The sequence below is a fragment of the Otolemur garnettii genome, unplaced genomic scaffold (assembly GCF_000181295.1).
Source record: "Otolemur garnettii isolate 467f Iridium unplaced genomic scaffold, OtoGar3 scaffold00089, whole genome shotgun sequence".
Classification (NCBI taxonomy): Eukaryota; Metazoa; Chordata; class Mammalia; order Primates; family Galagidae; genus Otolemur; species Otolemur garnettii.
Genome location: NW_003852484.1, coordinates 3088007 through 3101531, shown reverse-complemented (window position 1 = coordinate 3101531; position 13525 = coordinate 3088007). Strand labels below are relative to the sequence as shown.

The 13525-nt window shown below is 40.6% G+C and overlaps 1 protein-coding gene across 1 annotated transcript in view; it reads left to right on the top strand.

Moving 5' to 3' along the window:
* PARP14 (poly(ADP-ribose) polymerase family member 14) overlaps positions 1 to 13525 on the top strand; it is a 44479-nt gene that overhangs the window by 15430 nt on the left and 15524 nt on the right. The window contains exons 7-11 of the mRNA XM_023516296.1: positions 3380 to 3646; positions 4402 to 4623; positions 9247 to 9325; positions 12127 to 12276; positions 13157 to 13219. Coding sequence (XP_023372064.1) covers positions 3380 to 3646; positions 4402 to 4623; positions 9247 to 9325; positions 12127 to 12276; positions 13157 to 13219 — 781 coding nt within the window. The remainder of the gene's footprint in view (positions 1 to 3379; positions 3647 to 4401; positions 4624 to 9246; positions 9326 to 12126; positions 12277 to 13156; positions 13220 to 13525) is intronic.

Here is a 13525-nt window from a genome sequence, read left to right as displayed (position 1 = left end):
GATCCAAGGGAGACGATCCCAAGTTCAGTTTCTCAAACCCAGTGGGTTTCCTTAGACAATTGGGCTATTTACCAAATCACTCACTAGTAGAGCATGGCCAATGATTTGTGAGAACGGAAAGGGTATTGAGGTCAGATCACTAGGCTTCTACTAAATGTGAAAATCCATACTACCACATGTTTATACGGCACTTTTAAGGTTTTTTAGTGCTTTTACCTCTGTCATATTTTGGGAAATCTAAGGTTCACTTCCTGTCCAATTTAGTGATTGCAGATACAGAACAATTAGAGCACAGGGTGTGCAGAGGAGAAGAAGCTTGTCCCTGGTACTGAGTGAGCGTGAGCTTGGGGACTAGAATCCAAGGGTCCATCAGTGCCCAACTCTAATGAGGAAATGTGGGGAGGAAAGTGGAAGGTGGACCTGAGAATGTTCCAGGTGCCAGGTATTACGTGGGGCCAATTCTTAGAAGTCGCAGGGCTGTATGTGTTGTAGAGTAGGGTGGGGGATTAATATGTTTTTCAAAAGGTATTTAAAAAGCCTTCTCAACACAGGCTGTAACTAATGAGAACCACAGGCTCTGTATAGGATTGGAAGCCACCCACTATGGCAGGCATTACTAATTTAGTTGGAGGATTTGGGGGAGATCTGGAAAGGATTTTTTCCAGAAAAGAAGTGTTAACACCCCTGGGGGCTGAGGCAGGGCAGTGCATATTTACCAACCAATAGAAGCATTATTCTTCATTGTAATAACAAAAAGTATGGCATGGCCATAGTTGTGTCCTCTAGTGCATATTAACCATGGCCTTTCTCTGAGGGCTGGAGAGGACATACTCTCTGGACTGACGGGGAAGCTGTGACAGAGAGTGGTGTCCCTGGACACTGCTAGGCTCTTTTTTGCCCCACTTTTTGAAGGAAGATAGATTAGCAGAACATACCAAAAAGAAAACAAACATCACAAACTATGGAAGTTCAATCAAGTCTGAATGTTTTATTCAGAGACCAAGACCAGAGTCCTAAATTATCAGCACACACGTCACTAGTTCTCATTATCTTTAAATACAACACGGTTGGAAATGCATTATATGATACTAAGTAAAATGAATTAGATTTAATAAACCTGTCAAATGTTTTGCTTTTGTTTCATGGAGCTGAGGCTTCTTGATTTACAAGGAAAAGTATCTTTAAATATCCATCCTGTGTCCCACGTAATATGATAAAAGGTAACATAGTCGAAACTGTTGACTATATCACTGCCTTAGCACATTCCCACAGCACAGCGATCTTGAGAGAAGCTGAAAATTGTTTAACAGTCACGATTAGTCATCCTCCTTTTTGTTTCAACAGCTTTATTGAGACATACTTCACATACCCTATCCACTTGAACGATATAATTCACTGGCTTTTAGTATATTTGTAGAGGTATACAAGCATTGCCACAATCTAATTTTAGAACATTTTTTCTTGTCACTCCAGAAACAAACCTTATGCCCATAACAGGCACTCTCATTCTATCCACCTACTCCACATCCCCAGCCCTAGGTAGCCATCCATCTACTTTCTGTTCCTATAGATTCACTTATTCTGAAATTTTCATAGAAATGGAATCATATAATTAGTGGCCAGCTATGCCTGGCTTCTCTCACTTCCCAGAGTGTTTTCAAGGTTCATCCATGTTGTAGCATGTATCAAAACCTCGTTCCTCTTCATGGCTAAGTAATAATCCATTGTACGGATATACCTTATTGTATTTACCCATTCATCAGTTGAACAATGTATTATTTTCACTCTGATTTTAACGAGTAATGCTGCTATGAGCACTCATGTACAAATATTTGTAGGAACATAGATTTTCAGTCCACTTGGGTAGAATGGCTGGGTCACGTTGTGACTGCAACTCTATGTTTGACCATTTGAGGAACTCGTAGACTTTTTCCCAAAGTGGCTGCGGCTTTTTATGTTCCTGTCAGCAATGTCGGCAGTTCCAATTCTTCCACATCCTTGTCAACTCTTGCTATGTTTCTTATTGATTATAGCCATCCAAGTTGAGTGTGACATGGTATCTATCTCAGTGTGGTTTTAATAATGCATTGCCATCATTACTAATGATGTTGAACGTCTTTTCTTGTGCTTTTTGGCTAATCTTCTTTGGAGAAATGTCCATTTAGATCCTTTCCCATTTTTAAATTGGGTTATTGCTGTTGTTGTTATTGAGTTTTATGTGTTTTATATAGTTTGGATATCCCTTATCAGACACATGATTTTAAAATATTTCCTTCTATTGGGTGAACCATCTTCCTTCCCTGTTTAAGTTGTTACTTGGTTTAAAATAATTTTTGTTTTAAGATACTGAGCTAGAAGATTAAAAAATAGGATTTCTTCTTACAGTAAGCTTCAGTGACCATTATAAGAACCACAGCTGGTGGTTGTCCCCTGCTACGCACCGTGCTAAGTGTTTGATGTGCATTTTCTCATTCAATGCCATGAGGCAGATGCTAGGATGATTATCATTCTCACTTCATAGAGGAGAGAATGAGATTTAAAGGGACTAAACCATTTGCTTAAGTCCCACAGCTAACAAATGGTAGAGCCAGGATTGGGATTTGTTCAGCCTCTTAACTGTTGCACTATTTCAAAAATATTAAAAATAAATTTGCATGTCATTTTAATAACAAAATAAATGAGCAGAACTCTCTTTTTCCTGGGAGCCAGTACTGACACTGAATTTTAAGATGCTCTTTCTACTCCCTTTGTTCCCATAGATGAGTAGCTTCCATGGCCACAGTAAGTGCTATGCACTGGTCCTCAGTAACCCAGACAGGGCCACTCTGGAAATCATTTGGTCACACGCCCTCTCTCTCTTCTTTAATCTCTAATCTTGTCTGATTAATCTGCTCATGTTCACTGGCTACTGAAACAGCTTCCATGTCTGCTCATGGTCTTTGGGGAGTCCAGCTGGCTTGGTCCTAGAGCTGGGAGGTGGGCCTTCTGCAGCCCACTCGTACTGTTACATTCCCAGTCTGGCTTCCACCAATTCGCTGCAGAAGCTCTCTATCAGATCAGATTCCTCTGCTCACAGCACCCTGTGCTTATGTTCATGCTGTTCCCGTTCTCTCTCTGCCTGCCTCAACCAGTCCTGCTTCTCAGAGCCTATGGCATCTTCACTAGCTACCTAAGGGGGCTTCTTCTGGACCCATCAGTGACCCGTACTGCTCATATATTGCTTTTCAACAGTTCTCTTTTGTCCTGAGATGCCACTTAAATAGCTATTTGATAATACTTTGTCTTGGGATGGTATTTTCATCTCTGAAACCTTAATCATCTTACTTGCCTCCCCTTGTGCTCCATAACACAGTGATCTCTGACTAATGCTTTTTGTTAGAATTTGAAAATTTTTGCTTTTCTCTTTAAGACCGACGTTATTGTCAACTCTGTTTCCTCGGATCTTGCACTTGATAGAGGGCCTCTTTCTAATGCCCTCTTGGTCAAGGCTGGACCAGAGCTTCAGAAGGAATTGGACGCAGCTGCACAAGGGAGAGCTGTCAGAGTGGGCACAGTTCTCCAAACCAGTGGCTGCAATCTGCACTGCCGCCACGTGCTTCACGTCGTGGCTCCAGAGTGGAGAAGCAACAATACATCTTCACAAAAGGTTGGGCTGGGTTTTAAATTCTCTGGGGAATTTGGCTGGTCTTTGAACTCTCCTTGCAGTATAGTATAGATGGGACCTGTTCTTCTTTCTTTTACATAATGATGCCGTATGTTTGGCAGGTTCCATGATTGTGGCCATTTCCTGAGGAGTAGTTAATAATATGAGTTAGTTGGGGCAGCACCTGTGGCTCAGTGAGTAAGGCGCCAGCCCCATATACCAAGGGTGGCGTGTTCAAGCCTGGCCCCAGCCAAAATGCAACAAAAAAATAGCTGAGTGTTGTGGTGGGTGCCTGTGGTCCCAGCTGCTTGGGAGGTTGGGGCAGGAGAATTGCCTAAGCCCAGGAGCTGGAGGTTGCTGTGAGCTGTGATGCCACAGCATCTACCGAGGGCAACAGAGTAAGACTCTGTCTCAAATAATAATAATAATAATAATTTGAGTTAGTTATTTTGCTCAGTAATTAAGGGGCTCAGGGAAGGGTTACTGAGGATGTCCCCCCTTTGTGAGCGTGAAGAATGGAGGGCACAGCAGTGGCTTTGCTTCTTTCCTTCATCACTGAGAAAGTTTAAGTCGTTTGTAGAGGGGCTTTCACATCCCTTTTTGTTTCCCCCTTCTTCTCCTGTATTTTTGTTACCTTTTCTGATTGCCCTTAATCCCTGTTGAAAGCAAAAAGGAGCAGGCAGACATCTCAGCCTACTCCTTTGTTCTGACCCCCATTTCTTGCCAAAGTGCATAAGGATGTGCTTTGTTCCTTTCAGGTCATGGAAGATATAATCAGAGAATGTCTGGAGATCACTGAGAGCTTGTCCTTAAAATCCATTACATTTCCAGCTATAGGAACAGGAAACTTGGGATTTCCCAAAACCGTATTTGCTGAATTAATCATTTCAGAGGTGTTCAAATTTAGTAGCAAGAATCAACCAACAACTTTACAAGAGGTTCACTTTCTACTGCGCTGGAGTGATGATGAAAATATTCAGGTATGATATCATTTATTGTTTTGGAAACAGACCTAATGTTCTCAAATGTCTTCTGGGTCTAATAGGATGTTCTTCAAAATATTTCCCGTACAGGAAAGTAAGAAAGTAGAGTAGACGAGTTGTAGCATGACAAATTAAGCATAGCTATGGGCTGAGCATAGTGGCTTACTCCAGTAATCCTAGCACTCTGAGACGGCAAGGCTGGAGGACTGCTTGAGCTCAGGAGTTCAAGACCAGCCTGAGCAAAAGCGAGACCCCATCTCTACTAAAAATAGAAAAATTAGCCAGGCATTGTAGCTGACACCTATAGTCCCAGGTACTTGGGTGGCTAAGGCAGGAGGTTTGCTTGAATCCAGGAATCTGAGGTTGCTCTGAGCTATGCTGATGCCTTGGCACGCTAGCCTGAGCCACAGAGTGACACTCTGTCTGATGGGTTAAAAAAAAAAAGAAAAGAAAAGAAAAGAAAATTTATGGATATAGAAAAAATTTAATTTCATGTTCAGGAAAATTTCAAACATATGCAAAAGTAGATAGAATAGTATGAAGTTCTTTGTACTCATCACTAAATTTCAACAATTATCAACTTGTGACTACTTGGCCAATATGTTTCATCTCTATCTCCATTGATTTCTTTTCTTCTGATACTATTTTGAAGCAAATCCAAGATATATTATTTTAACCATAAACCACTCAGCATTTCTTTTAAAGAATAACAGTTCTTCCTTAAAAAGTAACATAACCATAACATTAAATCACCTAAAGGAAATTGACAGTAATTCCTTTATTTTATTGTCAAGTCAGTGCTCAGATTTCCAGCTCTTTCTTACATGTTTTATTTTGTTTTTATAGCTTTGAGTTTGATGCAGAACCCAAATAACACATATTACATGGGAGTTGACATGTCCCTTTAAACTCTATTAAACTATACGATTTCCTTGTATATGAACATAGAAATATTAATACATATCATAAAACACAATTGTAGCCCTAACAATAGGGAAATGTCAGGATGGAGTACAAGTGAAGAGTGTAGTCAGAACCGGTCAGCACATCCCCATGTGAGCAGGAGAGTGAGACCAGAAACACCAGAAGCATCTTCAGTCATAGGGAGCCTATCAGTCAGCCTTCATCAGCTGTGGGCGAGCCACTGGACTCACAGTTATGGAACCACAAGAGGCATTTAAGCCATTAACCCTGCACTCCTGGTCTTTATTTAATCCAGTAGAGTAGATGACATTAAATCTTTGAAAATTTCCATGATACTGCAAAAATTCAACAAACAGATAAAAGTCAGCAACCCAAGAGATGTCCATGGATCATTGGATCACCTGAATTTTTAGGCCCTACTTTATGATTTTCTCTTTTTTTGCAGTTTTTGGCCAGGGCCAGGTTTTTTTTTTTTTTTTTTTTAGATGGAGGCTCAAGCTATCCCCCTGGGTAGAGTGCCATGGCATCATAGCTCACAGCAACCTCCAACTCTTGGGCTCAAGCGAGTCTTCTGCCTCGGCCTCCCAAGTAGCTAGGACTTACAGGCACCCGCCACAACGCCTGGCCATTTTTTGGTTGCAGCCATCATTGTTGTTTGGCGGGCCGGGCTGGATTCGAACTCGCCACCTTAGGTGTATGTGGCTGGCGCCTTAGCCGCTTGAGCCACAGGCGCCGAGCCAGGGCCAGGTTTTAACCTGCCACCTCTGGCATATGGGGCCGGCACCCTACTCATTTGAACCATAGACGCTGCCCTACTTCATTATTTTCTGGAGTCGGACACTACCTATAAGTTCTCTGAAACCAAGCAAATCTACTTTCAATTCTAATCATGCAGCCAAACCACCTGAATGAAATACGTGGTCCATTTACTATCGTATATAATTAGTTACTTCTACTCAGTAACCTCCTGTGACATGCATTGTGCAAAGTGACATGGATTGTGGAACAGTAACACGTGGGAAGTAGCACATACTTTCCTTCCTATAAAACGTAATTACATTGGAGCTAGGATTTACACAGACAAAATGAACTGAATGTGTTTGAATAAATGGCCAATTGGATAAGGGCATGAGTCCTGTGACACAGACCTGAATCTTCAACTCTCGCTATTTTCATGCAACCCCAGCCTTCATTTTCTTTAGATTCACATTACTTTGCAAGTATTCTGTGAAAGTATTAGTCTGTACAGATACGTTTTTTGCCATTTGAACTTCTCTATACATGGCTGTTATGCTTTTTCTCTTGAGACTTCTTAAGGCAATTCAATTTCTGTTACATTTTCCAAAAAAAAATCAGCAAAAGTTACTGAAATGTTTATGAATGGAGACTATAACAAATTTAAATAGCAGCCCATGATTTGAACATGACCTCTGTAAGTGCTTCATTTAATATCTTTTGTATTAACCTAGATGGTGTTGAAACACATTCTTCTTAGTAAAGTATCACAAGTATGGAAAAGCAAGTATCCAATGTACTCGATACTAATATGAAGCCAATAGATGATCTAACACATGCCCACAAAGGAGAAAAATTCAACTCAATTGGGGGAGGGGGAATGAGGCAGGTGGGAGAAGAAAGGAGGGAAGGGGATAGGTGCGCTCCTGCTTAATGGGCACAACGTAAAGGTATATGGCACACCTCTTGGGTGCAGGACATAACTACAAGAGGGACTCCACCTAACAAATGGAAACAGTGTAACCTATATGTACCCTCACATTAATCTTACATGAAAAACTAAAAGCACTTTGTTTGGGCTATTTTTGTTTTTTTGAGACAGAGTCTCACTTTGTTGCCTTCAGTAGTGTCGTAGCTCACAGCAGCTTCAAAACTCTTGGGCTCAAATGATCCTCATGCCTCAGCCTCTTGAGTAGCTGGGACTACAGGCACTAGCCACAATGCCTGGCTAGTTTTTTAGAGATGGGGTTTCCACTCTTGCTCAGGCCAGTCTCAAACTTGTGAGCTCAAGCAGTCTACCCACCTCCGCCTCCCAGAGTGCTGGGATTACAGGTGTGAGCAGCTGTGTCCAGCCATATTTGGGCTATTTTCTAAAAATTTTAATTAGTTGCTAACATTTATTTTTTATTTTTTAAAATTTATTTATTTATTTTGAGACAGAGTCTCGCCATGTCACCCTCTGTAGAGTACCGTGGCATCACTGGTCACAGCAACCTCAAACTCTTGGGCTTAAGTGATTCTGTTGCCTCAGCCTCCCAAGTAGCTGGACTATAGGCGCCCACCACAATGCCCAGCTATTTTTTTTGTTGTTGTTATAGTTGAAATTGTTGTTTGGTGGGCCCAGGCAGGGTTCGAACCACCAGCCCCAGTGTATGTGACCAGTGCCCTAGCTGCTGAGCTACAGGCACTGAGCCTAGTTGCTAATATTTAAAAGTAAAAAATTTTACATAAAACTCCAGATGTCCACTATGAACTAAAATTTCAAAACTTCAGGCACATTGGACATGGGTTCCTGCTAGGGACAGTGTGCTATAGCTGAGTGGCAGGTGCTCTCTAGTTCTCCAGAGTCAACTCAGTCCCCTTAACAAATTAGCCTTAACTTGCCTGGCCCTGGAGGCTGTGAATCTGAGACCCTTGATCTACTATCTGTTGGATCCTTCTCCCATCATTTTATCAGTTTTCAGTCACTTGGTTTTTTTTTCCCCAACAAAATTCTCTTAACACTCCTTTTTACAATAGGCAAGTTATTTGCTTTTACTGATTATGAAGGTAATACATGTTCATTGCAAATCTTCAAACAATATAAATACTTAAATTCTTTAGTTGTATTTATTCCAGTCTTCTTTCCTATATATGTACTTTTAAAAGTCAGATTATATACTATGTAACTTGATATCTTTATTCATTTGATAGTATAAAATAACTATTTCTCTTTCATTAAATATTATTTTTATTAAATCATAGCTGTGTACATTAATGCAATCACAGGGTACAATGTGCTGGTTTTATATTAAATATTCTTTGAAAAGAGAATTTTTAATGGTTGCTAACATTCCAACACAAGGATATACCAAAAATTATTTATTTCCCAATTTAATTTTTTAAGTGTTATGTTTCTCTTTATTATGAATGGCCCTCTAATGAATATCCTTATATTTAAATCTTTGTTCACATTTTTGGTAAGTATCAGAATATACCTCTATAGATATAGAAATATATGTTTTTCATAACTTGAAAAATCTGTAATAAAATTAATACTGTTTGAGAATTGTTCTCTCCCAATATGTATGTATGCATGCCTAATCTAAAGCCCTAACGAATCAAATTTGTTCATGGGCATAATGGGCAAAACTGTGTTTAGGCCAGGTGTGGTGACTCACGCCTATAATCCCAGCATTTGAGGCCAAGGTGGGTGGATTGCTTGAGCTCATAGGTTCAAGACCAGCCTGAGCCAGAGTGAGACCTCATCTCTCAAAAAAAAAAAAAAAAAAAATAGCCAGGCGATGTGGTGGGCACCTGTAGTTCCAGCTACTTGGGGGGCGCGGAGGCAAGAAAATCACTTAAGCCCACAAGTTTTAGGTTGCTGTGAGCTACAATGCCACAGCACTCTACCAAGGGTTACAAAGTAAGACTCTCTCAGAAAAACAAACAAACAAACAAAAACTATGTTTATATTTTCAGGCATTTACAGATGAATTTGCCAAGAGAGGCAATGGAAATCTCACCGGTGATAAAACTCCCAAGGCTGGCAATACACAAGGTTCAGTAAAGCTTTTAAATTCAGAAATTATTTCTACTTCCTAATTATCTACTCAGTGATAAGTTAAAGATGATACTGAAAAATACCAGTGAGTGATTAAGATACTGAATTATGTTCCATACACCCAAGCATGTAAGACCCTGCCCATGTTTATGTGATCTGGAGCAGAAGAAAGGGTGGCTGGCTCATATAATCTGTTTGGTGGGTTTTACATGGTGACAAACTGACTATTTTCTAAGGATAATGTGACATGTGTTTTCAAAATAAACACCTTTAGAGAGACTGTACTAATGCATGCCTTGCTACATCAAATGTGGTGTTATACTAGCATTTATCCTGTTTGGAATTCATTGAAGCTTCTTGAATATAAAAATGTATATCTTCCATCAAATTTGGAAATTTTGAAGTTATTTCTTTAAATATTTTGTCTTCACTGGTCTCTTTCCTGTCTCCTCCTGATACTACAATAATGTGAATGCTAAGCCTTTCAATGGTATCCCATGAGTCTGTGAGGAGCTGTTTTCCTCAGCCCCCACCCCTAATCTTTTTTCTCTCTGTTCTTCAGATTGGTTAATTTATTTTTTTAACCATGATAAATGCCTTTATGGATATATGTGTTAGTTTTATATAATCTTAATTGCTATCATTTCTAAGGCTTTTGGCTAAGATCAAGTGTATACTATTCATTACTAATGGAGAAAATTCTTTCTCATAAAGTATTAATTCTTAAGGTTCTTGGTTTCACCTAGGAATATCTCAGATTTGTTTATATTATATAGACTAACAACACAGAATTTCAGAGCTGGGCACAAAGTTTCTTTTAGCGTATAATTGCCAAGTTGTCATTCAGCTTCTTCTGGCCCTTTTCACTTTGGAGGAAATCTGAAGTGAAATCAGACAGTTGTATTTCTTAGAGAATTTGATTGTGTTTTCCTGATATCTTTCTTTTATTATTTCCTCCCATCAATATTTATTAATTTAATGTCTATTTTGTGCCCAGATTGGATAATTTATATTGATCTCCTTTCAAGTTCACTGAGTCTTTTCTCCATCTACTATGCTCTTGAGCCCATCCAGTGAATTTTTACCTTAGATACTGGATTTTTAAGTTCTCAAATGTCCATTTGGTTCATAGTTTCTATTTCTCCACTCCTATTTTTCCATTTATTCCACATCATTTCTATTCATTCAAATGTGTTTACTTTGATCGTGTGGCTCCTAGTTACAGTAGACGCCTTTAAAGTCTTTGATAATTCCAGTATCTGGATCACTTTTGGATTGGCAGATACTGATTATCCTTGTGAGTTGCTCACGTTCTCCTGGTTCTTGTATGACAAGCAATTTTGGAATATAGGCTAGGCATTTTACATAATATGCTGTGAGACATGGGTGTTGTTAAAATCCTCTGGAGAAAAGTGATTGTTTCATTTGATTGTTGAGCTTGCTGTCAGTCCATTAAGTTCGTCCTGCAAGTTCTGTCTCACCCTTTCGGGCAGTGGCTTCAAGGTCAGATCAGCTCTCAAAACCTTTCCTGTGCTGCTTTGGGTCTGCCCTACTCATGAGTGAACTCTGGAGTGAGCTCAGGACTTATTCTAGGTCACATACAGCACTGGGGGATCCCTGTCTCTAGCTGTCACCTTTCTAGGTTCCTCCCCCACTGGCTGGCTTGTATTTTCCAGGTCCTCTGGCCAGAAAGACAGGGTTCCCACAGAGTTTACCTGGGCTATTGTCCTGACTCACAATTTTGTGTCACTAGGGTTGCCCTTGGGAAAAGTGGAGGGAAAAAAAAAGTGAGAAAAAAAGTAACATCCAGCTACCCACCTACTTCTTAGACCACAGGGTGCTTATCCCTGATCATTCTGAACAGAAAGACAGGATGTCTCTTGGAGTTTTAGTTCCCTGGGTTGTCAGTGTGGATTTCTGCACTTGAGGTCATCTTGGGCAAGGGCCTGGATTAAAAAAGAAAAAATGGTCAGGCCAGTGGCTCACAGCTGGAATCATAGTACTTTGGGAGGCCAAGGCAAAAGAACTGCTTGAGGCTAAGAGTTTGAGACAAGCCTGGGCAATGCAGCAAGACCCTGTCTCTACAAAATATTTAAAAAATTAAGCCAGCATGGTGTTGTGCACCTGCAGTACCAGCTACTTGGGAGGTTGAGTTAGGAGGATGGCTTGAGGGCGGGAGTATGAGGTTGCTGTGAGCTATGATGATGCCGTTGCCTGGGCAATAAAGACCCTGTCTCAAAGGGGGTGGCAGGGGGATGAAGATTCCCTTCCATACTTTTAAGCTCAGCATGGATACTTTTTCTGGTGCTCTGGCCATAAAGGTAGGGATTCTCTGAGAGTTTTGCTACCTGTTCCCATGTGCAATTCTGCAACTATGGAGATACTGGGGTTAATCCTGGGAGAGAAAAATTGAAAAATTTTAAAACAGAACAGAATGGGAAACTCTCCTCCCCACCCTCACCCTGACTTTTCTCAGTCAGTTTGCTGCCATTGTTTCTCAAAGTTCTGGTAGTGGCTGTTAGTATTTGTTCTGAGTTTTTGTTGTAATCAACAAGAGAGAAGGAGGCTTCAGTGGGCTGACTTCACCTTGGCCAGGACCAGAGTTCATGTTTGATATGTATTATATTTTCCGATTCTTTTCCAGAAACAGATCATGATGGGGGCTCAGGGTCAGGGCCACCTGAGGCCAGAGGTCACAGAGAGAAGGAAGATGAGAGGGGCACATGTGAGGAGCATGAGACCCAAGTCATTCTTGCTGTTGCTGACTTGGTTATTGACTCCACTTGTTTTCTTTTCAGGTATTTTTGGGACTGTTTCTAGCCCTATTTCAGGAGTGCATGAAATGATGATTGGCCCCATCGTCTACCAGGTGGCTACTGGGGATATCACCACAGAGGATTCAGATGTGATCGTAAATTCAACATCAAACACATTTAATCTCAAAGCAGGTACTTTAGATGTGTGATTGTGATGAGTGTAATAGCATAGTAGATACCATGAAAGGAGTGTTTCTGTAGCCAAACTGGTGTTTGCAACTTTGGCTTTTTCTTTTTTTTTGAGACAGAGTCTCACTATGTCGCCCTGAGTAGAGCGCTGTGACATCATAGCTCACGGCAACCTCAAACTTTTGGGCTCAAGTGATTCTCTTGCCTCAGCCTCCCAAGTAGCTGAGACTACAGGCACCCACCACAACGCCTGGCTATTTTTTGATTGCAGTTGTCATTGTTGAGCAGGCCTGGGTGGGCTCAAGCCCAGCAGCTTCAGTGTATGTGGCTGGCGCCCTACTCACTGAGCTACAGGCACCAAGCCAGTAACTTTGGCTTGTTAATATCAAATTTTTAGTTTTTAGAGACTGCACTCTACCCCTGAATCTCATTCTGTCACCCAGGAGAGAGAGCAGTGCATCATCTTAGCTCACTGCAACCTCAAACTCAGGGGCCCAAGCCATCCTCCTAACTCAGCCTCCCCAGGGGGTGGCACATCATCATGCCTGGCTACTTTTAGAATTTTTCTGTAGAGATAGGGTTTTGCTATGTTGCCCAGGCTAGTCTCAAACTCCAGCTTCAAGTGGGCCTTCCACCTTGGCCTCCCAAAATGCTGGGATTATAAGTGTGAGCTACCACACCCATCCTTATAAATTATTTTAACAGGGTTTCTCATAACTGTTAAATTATTTTATGAATTGTGCTTCTTTGTTATCAGCAATGCCCAGGTTAGGTTCTTCTGATGAAGGAAAATGGACTTAGCTAATGAGGAAAGCTTTCTGATCTACACGTACCATAGTGATTTTTTATTCATCTTTGTTGTCATCTTGATTTTCTCGTGTAGGTGTCTCCAAAGCAATTTTAGAAACTGCTGGACAAAATGTGGAACTAGAATGTTCTCAACAAGGTAAAGCACAGTGCTATTTTTTGGTCCTATGTTGTAATTAGGTGGGAGGCTATAGAGAAGCTAAGGAAAGTCTTGGCATTGGGGAGACAACACATTAATTTTAAAACCACACATTTAACTAAAGAACGCCAATCACTGAGAATTAGAAGTGAAAAGTAACGTCACAATTAAAAAGAAAAGTTAAACCATAAACTTTCATCAAAGATAGTATTTCAGGAGGTATTCATTCAGAAATTGCATATTCACCAAATCAGACATTTTTCTTTGTAAACAAAGAGGGTGCTCAGCATCTAATATTGTATCTTT